General features: G+C 44.5%; 1 protein-coding gene across 1 annotated transcript; it reads right to left on the reverse strand.

Annotated features, from left to right (window-relative positions):
• Nucleotides 1-1,277: 1,277 nt before the first annotated feature.
• On the reverse strand, nt 1,278-16,621 carry LOC132218132 (polyunsaturated fatty acid lipoxygenase ALOX12-like). The gene is made up of 14 exons (XM_059668908.1): nt 16,432-16,621; nt 15,684-15,885; nt 13,712-13,793; nt 13,484-13,606; nt 13,287-13,390; nt 12,871-13,031; nt 12,190-12,333; nt 11,347-11,556; nt 8,699-8,785; nt 8,304-8,473; nt 7,719-7,840; nt 2,067-2,167; nt 1,774-1,944; nt 1,278-1,649 (listed from the first exon to the last, which is right to left on the reverse strand). The coding sequence occupies exons 1-14, from the start codon at nt 16,564-16,566 to the stop codon at nt 1,470-1,472; spliced, it is 1,992 nt and encodes a 663-aa protein (XP_059524891.1). The 5' UTR covers nt 16,567-16,621; the 3' UTR covers nt 1,278-1,469.
• Between the last annotated feature and the right edge of the window lie 3,033 nt (nt 16,622-19,654).

The following is a 19,654-nucleotide window of genomic DNA, read 5'->3' on the forward strand; positions in this document are numbered from 1 at the left end:
CTCTAATATCCAAACTCCAAACTCCTGGCAAGATTGATCAAGAAAAAAAAAAAAAAAGGAAAAGTGTACAAATAAACTATATTAGCAATGAAATGTAGCCACAACTAGAATTGCTACAATAATCTATATATATGAAAGCCTAAGTGACCATCCGACCGTTCAACCATCTGACCAGTACCTATAATTCACACTGACCACCAGGAGAGGGATGCTCAACACAGGAGCTGCCCCCTGGTGCTCAGTGAGCTCCCACAGCCAACCTCCCGTAGCCGGCCAACCTCCCCTGGTCCCTCCCCACCTCGAGGAGGCCCCAGCCAGCAACTGGCAGCTGGCAGCTGGCAGCTGGCAGGAAGGCCCTGGCCATCAGCCAGAATGCCCTGATCAGCCTTGATTGCCAGCCAGGCCTAGGACCCCAAATTTCGTGCACTGCGCCTCTAGTAAATAATAAAGGAGAACTTCCTCTGATGGGTGCATGTCCAGTAGAAGCCAAGATGGCACGGGGTGGTGCTTCTACTGTGAGTCATGCTAGTAGGAGCTAAGATAGAGACCATAAAGGGAGGTACCTAGACTGGGAAAGTGATTGGATTGGATAAGGGACACAGAACCCCAGAGGATCTAGAAAATGGATTGGTTAGAGGGGGAAACCAGTAGAACCCCAGAAAGGATGGGGAAGTTGATTGGATAGTTAGAAAAGGTGCCTGGTTCTTCCCAAGCCTGTGAAAATATAACAGAATTTAACAATATATAAAATGGCAAATTGGATATATCTCAAGAATGCAAAGTTGGTTTAAAATTAAAAACTTCATTAGATGCAGTGCATTAACACACTGAGATCACAATAGACTTTATTGGAGAATAACAAGTTGATTTTAATTTTACATGAGAGATCAGAAGTCAAAAAAAAGTTGTCACTTCTAAGACAAATTTAATGAATATAAATTATGAAATAGTATGTTATTTTAATTTTATAGTTGTAGTAATTATGTTAGTGTGGTACAGTGTAAGACAAACATATTAATGAATATATAGAATAAAAAACTCAAAAATATTCCCATTCAGATATGGCAATGTGATTTATACTAGCATAATAGATCAGTGAGAGAGGATGAGCTCTTAAATAAACTGTGCTGGTATAACAGATTTCCTCAAAAGAAAATAGAATTTAATATTAATCTCACACTATATTAATAAATCTATCCCCAAATGATTATATAATAAATAGAAAAGAACAAATTTTCCAGAGATAGGAGAAAGCTACATAAGGAATGTTGTTTTTAAGTTAAAGACCATTCTGTTAGATGATTTAGAAATGGCACAGTGCCTCACGCTCGTGATATATTCAGGGAGGACACTCAGATGGAAAAGAAAATAGAACCATAGCAATTCAGATCCAGGAAAACGTAAAACTCAAAAGGAAAATGTTAACCCTAGTATTGGCCTGTGGTCTATGAAAGGCCATTTACTGGGGCTCAGACAGCAACACTGTTCTCGATGCAGCTCGGCTTCAGGTATTCATAGGGAAGGTCTAGCTGCTCATTCCGGGCCACTATCTCCCTTTCCAGGTTGTCCAGATCTGCTTGAAATTGTCTTAAAATAGCCTTGGGCTCAGGGCCTGAGAAATATTCTTCTGTGTGATACCCCAGGGGTACCTGAAGCAGAAAAGAAGGATTGATCAGCTTCTAGTTCCAAGACACAGGGACCAGAGCCCAGCCCCACATTCTGAAATTTTTTTTCCATTTTCACTGCTCCAGAATTCCCAGAATCCCCTCTTACCATGTCTGGCTGCTGCCGGCCCACTTGCCTCACGAAAAGCATCTGAAGACAGCTCTGCCGGACATCTGGGAGTGAGCCCATCAGTGTGGCCATTGTCACATCTTCCTTGGTGGTAGGAGGGGGCATCCGCATTGTGCATGGGGTGTTAGGGACCCAGAACAACCAGTCATGCTGTGGGGGGAAGAATCTGGAGTCAACCAGGCACTCTGATATGCAGGGCTCTGGCTCCCAACTCTTTCCTTAGAGCACCCAGGCACTTTCCCTCAGGGACCCAGGCTTTCAGTTGTCCATACCTGACTGAAGTTGACTGCTGCATGCTGGGCAGTGCATCTGAAAATGCACATGGTAAGGAAATGGCAGAGCTGAGCTCGAGACTGGAAGGAGACAGGAAAACCTAGGAGAAGAAATACCAAAGTTTAGAAAATGCAATTCCTGAAAAAGATAAGGAAAATAAGTGCTTATTTCTGGAGATACCCATATGTTAGAAGAATTAGTGAGCATTCATTCATTCATTAATTCATGTAAAAATAATGCTGCATCCAAATGAATAAAATAGCTTAGGAATATATTGAACCAAGGAAGTAAAATACCTGTACATTGCAAATCATAAGACACTGATGAAAGAAATTGAAGACAAGGAAATGGAACTATATTCTATTATCATGGACTGGAAGAGTTAATATTGTTAAAATGTCCATACTACCCAAGGCAATCTACATATTCAATGCAATCTCTGTGAAATTCCAATTGCATTTTTTAAAAGAAATAGAGTAAATCAACCTATAATTTTAGGTTGGAATCAGTAAGGACCCCAAATAGCCATAGAAATCTTAGAAAGAAGATTTCTTATTTTGGCATCCTTATTTTGCTTTCTGATTTCAAATTATATAACAAAGAAAAAATAGTCAAAACAGCATGGTATTGGCATATAGCAGACACATAGATCAATGGAACTGAACAAAGAGTCAAAAAAGGAGGCAACCATATACAACGGGGAAAGGACAGTCTCTTCAATAAATGTTGCTGGGAAAACTGGCAGCCACATGCAAAAGAGTGAAACTGGACTGCTATCTTATACCACACACTCAAATTAAGGACAAATGGATTAAAGTACTGAAACCATAATTCTTTTAGAAGAAAACATTGGTGGAAGCTCCTTGACATAAGTCAAGTGATGATATTTTGGATTTGCAAAAGCCAAGGCAATAAAAGGAAAAATAAACAAAGAGAACTACATCAGGCTAAAGATCTTCTGCACAGCAAAGGAAACCACCAACAAAATAAAAAGACAGCATACAGAATGGGAGAAAATATTTGCAAATCACATATCTAATAAGGGGTTAATATCCAAAATATATAAAGAACTCATACAACTCAATAGCAAAATAAACCAGATTCCTATTAAAAGGTGGACAGAAGCTCTGAATAAACATTTTTCCCAAGACACACAGATGGCCAAAGGGTACATGAAAAAGTGCTCAACATCACTTTTAACAGGGAAATGTAAATCAAAATCATAATGAGATGCTACCTCACACCTGTTAGGATGGCTATTATCAAAAGACAAGGAATACCAAGTATTGGTGAGGCTGTGGAGAATAGAAGCCTTGTGTACTGTTAGTGGAAAGTGGTGAGGCCACTATGGAAACCACTATGAAGATTCTTCAAAATATTAAAAATAGAATTGTCATATGATCTAGCAAATCCATTTCTGGGTATTTACCCAAAGAAAATGGAGCATTGACTTGAAAATATAGCTGGGCCTCATGTTCATTGCAGCATTATTTACCATAGCCAAGACATGGCAGCAACTGCCCTGGCCCGTGTGGCTCAGTTGGTTGGGCATCATCCTGTGCAACGAAAGGTTGCTAGTTCAATTCCTTGTCAGGGCACATGCCCAGGTTATGGATTGTGGGCTCAATACCCGGTAGGGGGTGTACAAGAGGCAACCGTTCAATAGACGTGTTCCTATCTAACATCAATGTTTCTCCCTCTCGCTACTCTCTAAAAATCAATAAAAATCTTTTTAAAAAAAGACATGGAAGCAACCTAAGTGTTCATCAATGGATGAATAAATAAACAAAGTTATATATATATTCAAATATTATTCAGCCTTAAAAAAGAAGGAATTCTTGCCATTTGTGACAACAGGGGTGGACCATGGGATGGCATGATGCTAAGTGAAATAAGTAGCCTGAGAAAGTTAAATATTATATGGTCCCACTTATATGTGGAATTTTAAAAAAGGAAAAAGACCCTGAGATCATAGATACAGAGAACAGATTGGTAGTTCCAGAGGTGGGGGTAAGAGTGGGTGAAATGGGTGAATGTGGTCAAAAGTTACAAACTTCCAGTTATAAAATAAACTAGAGGCCCAGTGCACAACATTCGTGCACTGGAGGGGAGGGGGTCCCTCATCCTGGCCTGAGCCCTCTTGCAGTCTGGGACCCCTTGGGGGATGTTTAACTGCCCATAGGGTGTGGGCCTAAGCCGGCAGTCAGACATCCCCTGAGGGGTCCTTAGTGCTGCTGCAGAGGTGGGAGAGGCTCCTGCCACTGCCACTGTGCTAGCCAGCCGTGACCCCACTGGTGAGCCTGGCTTCTGGTTGAGTGGTGCTCCCCCTGTGGGAGCACACTGACTACAGGGGGCAGCTCATGCATTGAGCGTCTGCCCCCTGGTGGTCAGTGTGTGTCATAGCGACCGATCATTCTGCCATTTGGCCAATTTGCATATTAGGGTTTTATTATATAGGATAAGTCATGGGATGTAATGTACAGCATGGCTATTATGTAATGTACAACATGGTGGCTATAGTTACTAATACTGTATTGTATATTTGAAAGTTCCTAAAAGGGTAGATCATAAAAGTTCTCATCAAAGGAAAACATTGTGTAACTATGTTTGGTGATGGATATTAACTAAACTTACTGTGGTGATCATTTCACAATACATACAAATATTGAATCATTATTTTGTACATCTGAAATTAATAATATATATCAATTATACTTCAATTTTAAAAACTCACAAGATAAAGGTTACAACCCTAGAGGTATAAGGGTAAAGATTTTAATAGCCACCTCATAAAGGAGGATATTCTGGATGACTATTAAACCAAGGAAAAAGTATTCAGAGCAACTAGTCTTCAGGAAAAGGCAACTTAAACTCACAATATGACAGATCTAAATTACATATGCACCAAAACGGCTAAAGTAAAAAAGATAGAAATATCTTTTTCATGTATTTGAGACTATATAGAGCAACTATAACTGAAACTCTGCTGAATGGAGTGAAAACCAGTACAACCACTTTGGGAAAAGGGTCAATAGCTACTGAAGCTAATTTTTGCATAATTTAAGTCCATCAAGTCCACAGGAAAACACACACACAACTGTTCACAACAGCACTAATATTGATCACCCCAAGCTGGAAACAATACTAATATCCATCAGTAGCAAAAAGGAAAAATAAATGGTGCCATAGCCATAAAATGGAGGTGCCCACAATGATGATGAACAAACTACATGCTATATGCAACAAAGTAGGTAAATATCAAACGTAGTGTTCAGTGAATGAAGCCAGACACAAGCAAGTGCGTGCTTGTATTTCCATCTGTGAATGGTCAAAACAAGTAAAACTAACCAACCTACAAGTCAAGATAATATTTATCTTCATGTGGATAGACTAGAAGAGAGTATACAAGGGGCTTTCTGAGGGAGCTGGTAAAGTTCTGATTCTTGATCTTCATGCTAATTATACAGGTGTGTCACTGTAGTAACACATCATAAGTTGTACACCTATGATTTCTGTACCTCTCTCTAGGTTTGTTGTATTTCAACAATTGCTGTCTCCCCAAAAGTGATTCAGTGCTTATAGATAGCTGGGGAATGATGCAGAGAAAGAGAAGTAATTAATTCAGTTAAAGTACAGGAAGGGTGTCAAAGTCAGCTATCCATTCCACTCAATATACAGGCAAGTGTTTTAATATAGTTTCTATTATTATTCAGTTGTGCTGAGGCCAACAGGCCAGGAGATAACTGCCATGGAAAAGATATGTGCTATACTCACAGATCCCAAGACATGGGTACCTGCCACAGCACAAGGGATCACACTGGGAGCACCAGGGTTGGTCAAGAGGCAGAGGGGTGAGGGGAAAAGGTAGCAGGAGCCTTTGTCATGGTTTCCATGAGAAGGAACAAGCAAGGCAGAATTAGCAGGTTTGGGACAGGCTAGTTGCAATAATTCCAGTGGGCTCTGGAGTGTTGTAGCTGTCCGGAGTCTGGTACCTGGCCCGAGGTGACTAGGCCAGGGGAATAGCAGCCCAGAGTGTAAGAGCTCAATACAGGTGGTGGTTGGGACTTCCGGCATATGAAAACATGCTCCCAGAGGAGTGGTTCTCTATATCTGAGAATTAGCTGGCCCTGGGAGCAGTAGTACCTTCTGGGTCAGCAAGACTCCAAGATGTCAAAGTATCAAAACTGCAGAATAAACAGACGTGATGAATGCAGTGAGATGGGGTCATAGAGTTTGATGCCTGACCAAGGTCATCTACCTCATGGCAGAATCTGGACTCTCCTATTTCACTTGCTGATCATATTGGGGAGATATTTTTGTGTGGGGTGGAGCATATGAGTAAATTCATTTAACACTATGTACTATGCAGGTTTCAGCACTGTCACACATTATATCATTGGGTCTCAAACATTCTGTCAGGTACTAAGTGAGAATGGTTGCCAAATATTTTGTCCATTTTAGCTTTAAGGAAACTAAAAGTCAAAGTGAAAGAGATCTAGTGGATGGCTCAAGATCACAAGGATGGAAAGAGGCAGAAACCAGTACTTTAGAAAGAAATATTAGTGTGTGGCCTTTAATGAGAATAATGTGGGAATAATAAGTCAGAGAGGACATTGAAAGTTGAGGGAGTGAGATGGGGGAATCAGAGATTAAAGCTTATATATGACTGTATTTTGTAAATGCTTAAGGTAAATATGTCATGGGAAGAGGATGGTCAGGGAGAGGAAGAAGCATCTTTTGGGGCATGGGATGCTTGAAGAACAGAACTGAAGAGTAAGAGAGAACATTTGGTCCTGAAAGGGTCAGGGTGGTGGGGGTGTTGCCCAGATTCTCCAAGAAAAGCCCCCCTCCAAGGGTCTGGCATTGGTATATTAAACCTTGTATTTCCATGTCCCAGCCATAATAGCTTCCCAGTATATGTTCATACTTGTGCCACAGGCTGAGGATGGGACTCCAGGTGTTGGTGTGCAGGATGCAGGGCAGGGCCTGAAGGACATTTTGGAACAAAGCAAACTGGCCCATGTGTGCTAGAGAGAGGAGGATGAAACTAGGCAAAGCTCAATAAAAGCTATTTCTTCTCATAGATTAAAATGTGAAATGGAATAACGAAAGGTAGATCCTAGTGAAGGAATGACCTGGGCAGAGAAAGCCTATATTCAATTTGCACCTAGAAATGACCTTCCACTATGATAGTGTTGCATGTGTCTGGACCCTCTGTGTGTGGTAGAGAGTAGCAGGCAAGAGAAGAAAGGAGGGAAATCCAGAGAGGGTCATCATGGATTTTGGTGGGAAAATTTTCCCCACGTATAATCTTAGGAAGAGCTTCAGAGAGCACAAGCAGTGCCTGAGCAGATCCCCTGCTGGTCATGGTTCTGGACCCTCTGGGCTCTATGCTGTGGAAGATTCAGGGCATCTGTGGCAGGAATAGGAGATGGAGATAAAGGTTGATGATCAGGGTCTCTGGGGAGGACAATCCTTGGGTTTCTAAGACTGTCCTTACACTTAGGAGGTGGGAATGGTATTCATATGCTTCATGTGTGGAGGGTGAGAGGGGGATGAAGGGTTGGGATCATGTCCCCAGAAGGACAAGGCTGACAAGGGGCTCTGGGCAGAGTGCCTGAGGAGCTTCCTTCTCTGGGGAGGGATCTCACCTCGGTCCTGGGCCTGGCACAGCCCCACCTCAGTGATCTCCCGACACCAGGCCTGCAGCTCAGGGTCCCCTCTCACGACGTCATCCCCGTGGTAGAAGAGGTGGATGATCCCTTCCACGTACCTGCCCAGAGGAGAAGGGAGCTGAGCTCCTTGAAAGTACAAGGCTGTAGCCTATGACCATTAATTCTTTTCTGTGGCCTCTGTCCAGCTGACTTTCATTGTATCTGGGGGCAAATATTACAAGACTTTCCTTTTGGGACATCCCCAACCTCTTTTTACACACTAGGTTAGAACAGAAATGTGAGACATTAGTTTTAAGCATTCCCTAGAGATGATTAATAACCATTCATTCTAACAAAACCCAAGTTCTTCCAGATCTCCAACTCCCCATTCCCAGTTTCGCCAAGCTAGGCTCTCTCTTATTCCACTTTCTTCCTTTTCAGATTCTATCCACTGTCTCCTCTGCTTCCCCTGTCTGGACCTTCTTGTTTCATGTTCCTTTTGCCCAGTGCTGACCTCAAGACAGAGACCCACTCTCCCTCTCCCCAATGGCCATCCATTTCTCAGCTCCCACTCTTACCCACCTGGCAATGATCTCCCAGAACCGTAAAGCATCATGGGCATAGAGGGCACTTGGGATGCCCAGCAGGCCCCGGTCAGCCAGATCATCAGGAGGACAGAGGGAGCGGTAGGTCAGCTGAGCCATGGCCCGACACGTCAACTGCACATGGGGCCCTCCTCCTGTGCTCACTGCCTGGAATTTGAGAGTTGACAGGTCTTAAAGAAGAGCTGACAATCTTGGCATAATGTATAAGGGGTTCACAGTGGGGTTTACAAAATTGAAAGTATGAAATGAACAGGCTCATGGGTTTAAGGATTAAGACATTCATACTAGGTGGTGTGAGACTGTGAAGATGGCAGGAGGTTGTAGAGAGATGAAAGCAGATTAAGCAGCCCCATGCCCTCATTTCCTCTTTACCTGGCTAAATATTCCACTATCTGAGTTCAACTGTGTCCGCCCACGTATGTTTATATCCATGGTGTAGCGGGTGTGTGGGATCAGGAGCTGGATGAAGAAGATTAGAGAAGGGTAGTTATTGGAGTCCATGCTTGGGTCCTCCCTTTAGGGAGTGGCACTCAGCCTGGTGACGTTCTCTTCCCTGGATCTTTTCCTCCCTGCCAGTGCCTTTGCAGGCTGGTCTCCTGCTGCTGCTATGATCACTAACTCTCATGCTCTCCATGACTCTACTGTGAGTGGGGCTGTGCAGCTAGAATGACCTGGGTTTGAATTCTTGCTTAACCGCTCACTTTGGTACTTGTTCAAGTACTTCATCTGTCAATTTCCTCATCTGTTAACAAGGATGATAATAGGTCTTCTAAGTCAGATGCTGTGGTGGTAATTATATGAGTAATATATAAAGAGTGTTTAGCTCAGTGCCTGGAACACAGAAGCATTGATTAGGAGGTATTATTATTACCTTTATTGTATCCACCTTGAATATACTTGTCCGTTTAAGCTACCCCTTAGCTTTCAATATCATTTCATGCTTCCTCTATCATTCACATCTTTTCATTCCTTAAACTAGCCTCTCTGCTCATTTTCAAAGCTCTCCCTCCAACTGCTCATTGTTTTACTCTTGGATTATTTTGGGGAAAGAGTATCTTCAGTGAGAATTTTAGAAATGATATCAAGCTCCTTGCTTACGCAGCAAATGGGTTGTCATTAAATCTGTGCCCATTCCTAATTGTCCTCTCTTTCCTTCTTCTTTTTTTTTTAGCTATTAAAAAGTACAACTAACATATTCTTTTTATCTTAGATGAATTTTATTTCATTTCTGCCTGGTTGATATACAGGATTTAGACTGTTTGGATATTGATCAGAGCTTTTTGATGGTGGACTAAAGGAAGGACACAAGTGATACTGCTGATACCAAGTTATCTAGGGGGCTCATATTGTTCTTTTCAGAAAGTTCATGGAGAGATGCTGGTTTCACAGAAAACACTAAGACCACAGTGAGGAGCAAAGAACCCAGAACAGAGTTCCTAACAGCAATGGTAGTAATGATGATGATAACCAAAGTAACAGCATAAAACTGACTTTATTCTAGTATTTAGTCTGTAATGCCTTAACAACCCAACACTGGAGATCATTATCCTCCTTCAGAGATGAGGAACCTGAACATACATCTGGTAAGTACTGAGACCAGGATTCAGGCTTCAGACCCAGAGCTTGCACAGGTAACCTTGGTAACTTCTGCAAGCTTAGCCCTCCTGGGAGTTCCAAAAAGACTGTCTGCCATGGGTGGAGTTGCTATGGTGAGGGAATATGGCTGTGGAGGGGAGCTTATGTATTAAAAGGGCATTTTGAAGTGTAAAATTGGGCATAAGTGATTCAAGCTAGGAGGGAAATGGTGATGCAAAGGCATCATGAGGTTATCAAATGTGAGAGCCCATGAACTACATTAGTAATTATTTTATCTATGTCACCCTACAACCCTGAACAAACACAGCCCACAGGAGTATTGGCATTGGAACTCCCAGAGACATTACAGATCAGTTGTTCTGCCTGTCAAGTACTCATTTGCACATCTTACCAACACTTCAAACTCTTTGTATCTGAAGCTCAACACCTCATCTTTGCCTCCAAACTGGCTTCTTTTCCTGACTACACTCTGACCACTGCTCTGCTTCATAGACTTATAGATTTTTGCCCCCTGCTCTGCCCTGTTCCCTGTATCAAAGTGCCATTGAGATTTGGAAAACAATTGTAAGACAAGAACAGGCCTGATTTTGCTGCCTTCTGCCTAGCAATAGACACTGAACTCGCTGTTTATAGCATTACAGTATTTCTTGGTCATTCCAACAGTATTCACTTTGTGAGCTCCTAGGTCTGACAGTGCTGAGGCCCCTGGCCTTTCTCTCCAATATTGCACAGGCATGACACAGGCAGGATCTCCTCCCTCCCATCCCTGTCACCACCATGCTAATGCACATCTTTAGTCTCCTCACTCTTGGGTAGATGTCAGTGACCAGCCAGGCTTCTATCCTTGCCCCTTTATCTTGTGCTCCTCATAACATTCGGTTTCAGTAGAATATTCTCCACCAATACTATAGAGTTTATAGCTGTTTGTTTTGATTTCCACCTCTGTTCTCAGATATGATTCTTTGGCTGTTTGTCACGTCTACCACTTGTCTTTCTGGCTAAATGACAACTTATGGGTTTAACAAGCTATATTCCTACTCTCCTCCAGACCCATTGCTGGGGAATTTCAGAGAATTGACTTGCAATATCTGTAGAAACCTGCTGAAGGACTTGATTTAATAGGGTAGATAGTGTATTATTTCTTATAACTGCCTGTGAATCTATAATTGGCATAAAATTAAAAGAATTTAAACATGAAAATATAACTAGAAGATTCAAGGTGTTGCTGTAGTTATCTCACTCCTGTTCCTTCCTGCCTATGAAGATTCTTTGCTGATACCGTATCAGTGCTTGATTATTGCAAAGCAGGTTTGTTATATATTCCTAGCCAGATGGCTTAGACTTTTAAAATCTTGGATAACTATTGTACTGTTTCACATGTTTCCTTTGTGAGCAATATGGGACATGGAGGATAGAGTATGTACCTTGAACACAGGGTGCAGTCCTGGGAGGCACCTCATGGTGGCTACAGCGATGACCTCAGCCAGCAGATGAGTGTGCAGCAAGTGATATTGTAACTGGTGCAGTTGGAAATCTGAACTTCGGACCCAGGTCTTTGCCAGGAGCCAGGCAAGTGGAGGGTCTGAGGGCAGGAACAGTGGTGGGATGGGGCAGCTGGCGTTGGGAGGCTGGATCTGCAATAAAGAGGAGCTAAGCATCCATTGACCTCATCATATGTTACACACCATGCTCAGTATTCCGGGGGAAACTGATGACTAATATTATTGTCATGCAGAGGGCTATAATCTAGTAGGAGGAATGAGGACCCTTCCACTCATCCTCTCACTAATAGCAGGGAAGTGTGAGTACTAATAGTCAGGTTCAAAGCAGGAGGAATTGGAAAGGGGGGAGTTCAGTATGGCCATAACAGTGGTTTTGGAGAAACCTGATGAAAGTGTGAGTTAGGATGGAAGGAGAAGCTGGACATGTGAGATACCTAACAGTTCTCATCAATCAATTGATGAGAACAGAGAGAAAATGCATTAAAAACAAGGGAGAAAATATGTCCAAGAAAGAAAGGATATTCCACAGACTCAAAGGTCAGAAAGAGATCGAGTAGGCTTAGGGTGAGTACCAACAGAGTCCATTCTGACTCTCAAGGCAATTTCAGGTGAGTAGTGAGAAAGCTGCAAGGAAGACTGGAACCAACAACAGATCTCACTGAGTGAGACAGAGGAGCGGGGACAAGAGCTGGCTGTCTTTGTCCCTGGGCAGTGGTTGGGGTGAAGGGAGAGCAGTGTTGAAAGAGGATTTCCAAAACACCTCACCTGGATGACCATGGGCAGCAGCTTCCCACTGGGTTCCATCTTCAGCATGACAAGGGGGGCAGCCAGGTACTGCTGCTCTCCTTGGATCACGTTGGCTGGAATTCCATCCAGCAGGATAAAGTCAGCTTCAAACAGGGAACCGTTCTGGGGGGGGAAAGTTCAAAGTCTACTCCAGAGGGCCAGCACCAAGGGGAAGAAATGTGATAACATTCAGTCTCATTTCTTGCAATTATCCTACATCAATATCAGAGTCCTAGTGGCAGAAAGGAAGGAGGCATCCAGAACAATTAGTCCAAGTCATCTCAGTGGACAGCGAGGAAAGAGGCAAAATGAGAGGAGTCTTCACCAGGGACATGTTAGTTCCCTGTGGCAGTGGTGGTTTTAAGGCCATACTTGACCGATTTCTTTGCACCACATGCATGCTAAGCTTCCCCTTGTCAAGGTGCCCAAGCCTCTTTCCTCTCCATATCCTATTTTTCTGCTACCTCTGCCTGGCCCCCACCAGTCTCATAGTTTCCTTTACACACTTTACCAACTGCAAGTTTTTCCTGCAAAGGACTCTGCACATAGGGGCAGGGGATTAATACAGCCTCCCTTCCCTGATTCACCTCTGGTCCTTCCCCTTCACCACATCCCTTCCCCCACAGGCAAGGAGAAGACAACAGAGGGCTGGGGGTATACCTGGAGTTCTTTCTCCAACTGGGCCCGAAGCTCCTCCATCTCTGAGGGCAGCACCAGCCGGGAGGGCAGAGAGGTGGAGCGTCTCAACAGCATGGGGTTGGCGCCATTGAGGAACTGGTAGCCAAAAAGCTCATCATCCTGCCAGCGCTGGTGAACCTTCTCTGTGGGGTTGGAGTGGAGGGTAAGGGGAGGATATTCACCACAACCTGATGTCCTTCTCCTTTAGGTTTTAATACAGCTATTCAGGCATATGATTACTTTGTATTCAGCCCGTCTTTTCTTTTTGTTGCCTCTGAGAAATGACCAGGCATAATATCTTCTCATCTGGGAACTACTTATGAGGGTCTATGGAGTATGAAGTTTGGGACAACAAAACACACTATTAAGAATTTACAAAGGTCTATGGGAATACTGACCACAAAGAGTGCTCTTGGGGCCCCAGAAGATCTGGTCAAAATCCTCTAGGCTGTCCCAGGAGCTCAGGAGGGTGTAAACACGTTTGAGGACCATCTCCAGTACCCTAGGATAAATGTCAAGGATGGCACTGTCAACTCACCAACTCCTGCCTGTTACGGGATCCACCACTACCCACTCCATTGGAATCTGTTCTCACCCTGTCTTCCCTGTCCATTCATAGTCCAGCCTCTTTTCACCATGAAATTTCATATCTGGAGGCAGATCCTTCACAGAGTCCGCTGCTATTGCCAGGGGTAGCCCTTCCTTCCAGATGCCCCAACTAGCAGATGGGGAAAAGAGTTCAGGGAAGAATTAGGGAGTCAGTGATGGTGGCAGGATCAGAGAAGAGGTGGGAAATTCAGAAGGGCTATGGATGGGTGGTTACCGGTAGATCAGCTGTCTTTCCTTCAGTTCTTTCTCTCGATGCTTCTGGAACTTGTCCAAGGTACTCTCTCCTGCCAGGCGGGCTGGGAGAACATTTGACCACATTGTTTGTCCAACTTGTGCTATCCCTGACTTGATCTAATCTCTCATTCTTGACTGTATTGCATCAGACTCTTGCCTTTTTCTCTGACTCTACCTCACTTGATGTATTCCTAAAGTCACTTATTGTATCTTTACCCAAAACCTACTTGTGATTTCACCTCTTTCAACCCCATGTTTGTTCTTAACAACATCCCATGTTTTCTTCCCTTTCATGTTCCTTAAATTAAATTCCACTACTTGTGCCTATAGATGATTATGAATTTTCTCCTCAATCACGTGCCATATCCACAATATCCATATTATTATATACTAGAGGCCCAGTGCACAGATTTGTGCACCAGTGGGGTCCTTCAGCCTGGCCTGTGAGGATTGGGCCAAAACCACTCTCTGACATCGCCCGAGGGGTCCCAGGTTGCAAGAGGGTGGTTCTCGCGTGACACACCCTGGAATCGAGCTCCCTCCTCAGCAGCTCCTGCTTTGAGTGTCTGCCCCCTAGTGGTCAGTGCATGTCATAGTTACCAGTCGGAGCATCTGCCCCCTGGTGGTCATTGTGCATCAAGCTACTGGTCAGATGGTCCAACCATTAGACAGTTGCTTAGGCTTTTATATATATAGATTGCCTTTGTTAATCTCATCTATATTGGCCTTCCCCTTTCTACTCCTTCACCTGTCCTCCGAATGACATATTTCATATTCATTATACATACGCACTCTGCTCTTCCTTGTCCCTACCGCCACCTGATTCCTGAGACAAAAATTCTATGTGTGCTCCCTTCAACCATCCCATCTTACCTCTTAGGGAGCAAATAGTTCCATGTTGCTACATTTCCCTCACTCCATCTCACCTAGCCTCACCATCACATGGTTTATATTTGTTAACCTGACTTGTCCTCTTCTCACTTGTACTTATATGGTCCCTCAAAGACACCTATTTCATGTTTCCATTTTTTATTAAATTTATTGGGATATAACATTGATTAATAACATCATATAAAATTCAGATGTACAATATGACATTTGTATACTCTGAGTTTGCTGTAACCATATATTTGACCCTCTTTACCCTCTTTGTCTTCCCTCTGGTAACCACCATTCTGTTGTCTGTATCTATGAGTTTGTATTTTTGTTTTGTTTGTTGACTTGCTGCTTTTTGTTTTATATCCCACATAAGAATCAAATTGCATATTTCTAGTCCTTTTCCTTTGATATTTCCTTTAATAATACTCTCAAGATCCATCCATGTTATCTCAAACACCAATATGTCATCTTTCTTATGGCTGATCAGTCTCCATTCTTACATGCCATTGTTCTCAATTTTCTCTCTTAGTCATATCTCTCCTCCACGTGTCCCACAGCAACAAATACCCTATAGCCCCTGCTCACTCATCCCCATCCCAGTCAGAGTGCTCCCTTCCCTCACAGTTGTCTTTCACGTTATCACAGCCAAAGCAGCTCTTCATCTTCATATCATTTATTGCTTCCCTTCCCTGCCTCCTCTCAGGGGTCCCATGTGCTAGCCTTACCTGTCCCTGCCCTAACTTGTTCCCAGTCACACAGAGATCTCCTTCTCACTTTACTTTGTCTCTTCTGTTTCCCAGTGTGGCTGCACCTCCCATTCCCTCTGCTCACATTCTTGGGAGGTGGGATCTACACATCACTCACTTCCCTGTCCAGTCCCACTTCAGACCTTTTTCATTCTATGTATAACTTTCCCTCCTTTCCTGACTTGGGCCCTATAACCTGCTGAGCGCGCACTTTTTTCAAATCCCTCAGACCTTCCTCTGTGCTCCCCGCATTCTCCAGTAGCCCCTTCCCCCGTTCGGGCACTACTCCCTGGGCCATGCTCCCACTTCCCCGAGGTGGCCCCTCACCGGTGCCCTCGGGCAGGGTCAGCACGCCCTCGCCTTGCACCCAGCGGTAGCAGGGGAAGGTGGCCTCCTCTAAGTCTCCTGGGCCCTGCACGGTGATGCGGTCGCAGAACCAGGCGTCGTCCACCAGGGAGTGGTGTTTGCACAACTTCACGAACTGCAGTGGCCCCAAGTCCTGGGGAATTTCCTGTTCAAACTCCTCCGCCTGTGGGGACCAGACCCCGGTGAGACTTAGTAGTGGGGACCCGGGAGAGGACGTTTTACTGGGACGCGGGGTCCCTTCTGGAGTCAGGTGACAAGGCCTCCAGGGACAGCATTGCCTCCTCCCAACACCGGCTCAGTGGGTCTCAAACTCCCCATCGCACCAGTAGGACCAGGGAGTCGGGATGAGGCCACAGTAACTTGAGCACTGAGGACCATCACCTGCACCTGCGCCAGAGCTCTAGGAGGACCCTCCCCTTTGACCATTGATCCCATAATGACTCTGGCATGGGGTCACTTAGAAAAGGAGTGGAGGTTGGGTGGACAAGGGTCTAGGGGCGGGAGAAAGGAGTTGAGCCCAGCTGGGCCCTGGCTCTGAACCTCTCACCCACCCAGGTGCATGAAGCCCTTCTCACTGGAAGTACCAGCTAGCATGGATGCTCCCTCACTGGCTCCAAGCATCCTGTGTCTCCCCCTTCCCACCCCCCACCCCCCCCCATGCCACAAGCCCAGCCCTACCAGGTTCTGAGTCCCTGCTTCCTGTGCCCACCTGGCCCCTCGCTGGCCTCAGCTGCAGCTCCAGCTCCGCCTCCCCGCGCTCCCCGACCAGCCACAGCTGCACGCGGTTGAAAGACCCAGAGAAGAACCAGGCCCCGGTGGCCACTTGGATGCGGTAGCGGCCCATGGCAGCAGGTGGGCTCGCCTGGGTGGCAGAGGTTCTGTTACTGGTACCAGACAAAGATTCCACGGCCAGGCTTCGTCCTGCTGCCTCAGGACAAGTCTGGGGCTTAATAAAGCAGCACTGTGTGTGCCAGCCCACTCCACAATTGGGCCCCACCCCAGACAAGCCAGAACCTGGGATTAGCCCAGAGGGTGGGGGAAAGGCGGCTGCTCCTCTCAGCAAAGTGCTGAGAATGGGGCTTAGAGGAAGATGAGGGGCTGAGCCTGGGCGGGGGAAGAGATATAGAGGGTAAGGGAGGTTCCACCAGAGTTTTCTTTCTAGGCTCTCATTCCCCCCAACGACACCCCCTGCCTGGTTGTACTACTAATAGCATTTTCTGAAGGGTCCTGGGTGCCAATCCCTTTAATTTCTTCCAGTGTCTGGTGCCCCTGGGCAACTGTACTCACTTTCTATTCACCTACCAGGTCTGTGTGCCAAAGGGGCACTGGGATTGCCATTGTGGGCTAGAGAAAGCCCTTCTTGTGGAACACTTCAGAGGTCAGGGATAATTAGAGTATTTTCTGTAGTAAGACTTTCAGTGCCCATGCACCTAGAGTAGCTAATGTACTACTTTTCTCCCTTTTGTTTTCTCTCTACACCCCCATCTCAGACAGACAACCAATGTCAATATGAACTGTTTCTGCTTCTCCATTTCTTTCTGTTAATCAGATTTTTTCATATGGTTTATGTCATTTCTTCCACAAAAATGGTCACACTACACATTTATTTTCTTGGAAGTTGCTTTCCACAGTTAACAATTCATGATGAGAATATCTTCAGATCAATAGATGGAGATCTAACTGCTCTCTTCTCAAGCTTGAAGGATTACCCTCTTGATGGTTTTCAGTATAAACTGTGATGAGTGCTTTAATGAACACTGTTGTATATATACCCTTATGTACCCTCATATTTATAGGATAGATTCCCAGAAATGAGATTTCACATGAAAATGCTTGTATATATTGTATATTGGCTATCCCTTTTAAACCATAATTTTGAGGTATGCTTGACATGGAAAGTCCGCACACATTTGATGTATAAAATCAATGAATTTGCCAATAAGTGTACACCAATGTATATTATTGTCAAATTGCTTCCCAAAAGGCTGTAGCATGGTACCATACCAGAGTGCCCTTTTCTCTGCATCTCCACCAGCATAGAAAGCTATAATTTAAAAATTTTTTTTTGCCAGTAGGTTGGATGTAATTTTCAAGAACACTGAAGGGTGTGGGATTTTACCCAGCTTAAAAACCAGTAAGGTTTGACTACTCGCTATTTGAGGAACGGGAGCAGAAGACACAAAACTTCTAGTTCAGTAACAAAGGGGATATTATTAGTCAGAGCAAAGCAGTAGCCACAGTTCATAGTCACATCAGTTCCCCATGCCCTCCCACTTACAACAAGTGTGATGCCGGAGGGTCTGGGTGAGTGGCAGCACACACAGTGGGCTGCATTATAGGAGAGAACCGTAAGTTTGGGGAACTTGCCACTCATGTGGTGAGCAGGTCCATGTCCATTCTTTCTCTACAGGATATTACCTCATTTCCATGCTTCCCCCTGCTGAAACAACCTTGATAAATAGTAATGAGCTGTCAGGGCTTTGTATTTCTGACATACCCAGCAGGAAGACCTAGGGCAGCGGTTTTCAACCTGTGGGTCACGACCCCTTTGGGCCTTCCAACGCTCTATTTCTCCATTTAATCATAAATGCATGGACTTACTCAATTCTGGATAGAAAGATAAAATATTGCAAAGGCACATACTCTCCTGAACTAATCTAAAATTTACATATATATTTAATATGCAAATCAAGCCAGGAAGCTTTAACGCAGTGGTTCTCAACCTGTGGGTCGCGACCCCTTTGGGGGTTGAAGGACCCTGTCACAGGGTCGCCTAAGACCATCGGAAAACACATATATAATTACATATTGTTTTTGTGATTAATCACTATGCTTTAATTATGTTCAGTTTGTGACAATGAATTTGGGGGTCACCACAACATGAGGAACTGTATTAAAGGGTCATGGCATTAGGAAGGTTGAGAAACACTGACCTAGGGGCACTCAAAGTCCATCGCAGATCGCCAATCGCAATAGAATGATGTATTTTAGCTGCTTAACCTCATCTAAAGCTTCATAATGAATATAAAATAAAATCTGAGTTCCTCACCAAGGTGTGATTTGCACAGTTAAACTTACTCTTAGTCTAATGAAGAGGAAATACATAGAAAAAGGAAGTAATAGATGTGGCCAGAAGAAAGTTCTGTACACGTTAAGATGGCGAACCCCTAAGTTTTGATAGCGCATGACCCACACCTTTCCATGAATCTAATACTATAGCAACAAGCCTATCATTCCAGGCTCTCTGCTCTGGTGGGTCTTCACTCTGCATGAGTACTGTGACCACTGAACATCTAACATGCCTCCACCAGAAAAAGAACTCAACAGGAACCACAGCTGCTTCACTCCCCCAGACCTCTATGCCTGATCTTTGGTATTTCCCTTAAACCTTCTACTTGCAGGCTCAGCAAGAGACTGACCTTAAACCAATTCCAATTCCACATTCTTGCCAACTTCTAATCCAGGACAAGTCCAGGGCTTAATAAAGCAGGACTCTGTGTGCCAGCCCACTACAGGATTGTGCTCCACCCCAGACAAACCAGAACCTGGGATTAGCTCAGAGGGTGGCAGAAAGGCTGGCTGTTCCTCTGAGCCTGGGTGCAGGAAGAGAGAGAGGGGCAGGGAGAATCCACCAGTTTTCTTTCTAGCCCTCATTCCCCCCATATACACCTGCACCCTCGTTTTACTACTGAATAGCATTTTCTGAAGGCATCCTGACTGCCAATCTCTTTTCTTGGTGGCTGTGTCTGGTGCCCCTGGGTGACTGTACCCACTTTCTCTTTGCCTACCCAGTCTGCTTGCTGAATGGGCATTGGGATTCTCATTGTGGGCCAGAAAAGGCCTTTCTTGAGGGACACCATTCAGTTAGAGAGCAGCTAATGTATTCCTTATTTCCCTTTTGTTTTCTATCCATACCCCAACCCCAAGGCAGA

This window comes from Myotis daubentonii, chromosome 16 (genome assembly GCF_963259705.1).
Source record: "Myotis daubentonii chromosome 16, mMyoDau2.1, whole genome shotgun sequence".
Taxonomy (NCBI): Eukaryota; Metazoa; Chordata; class Mammalia; order Chiroptera; family Vespertilionidae; genus Myotis; species Myotis daubentonii.

Bases quoted from the DNA above. Each gene is read 5' to 3' on its own strand.
- LOC132218132 (XM_059668908.1), bottom strand. From the start codon at position 16,566: ATGGGCCGCTACCGCATCCAAGTGGCCACCGGGGCCTGGTTCTTCTCT. The intron at 1,945-2,066 runs GTATGGACAACT...TTCCCCCCACAG, and splicing joins CAGCAGTCAACTTCAGTCAG to CATGACTGGTTGTTCTGGGT. The intron at 1,650-1,773 runs GTAAGAGGGGAT...TTTCTGCTTCAG, and splicing joins GCCGGCAGCAGCCAGACATG to GTACCCCTGGGGTATCACAC.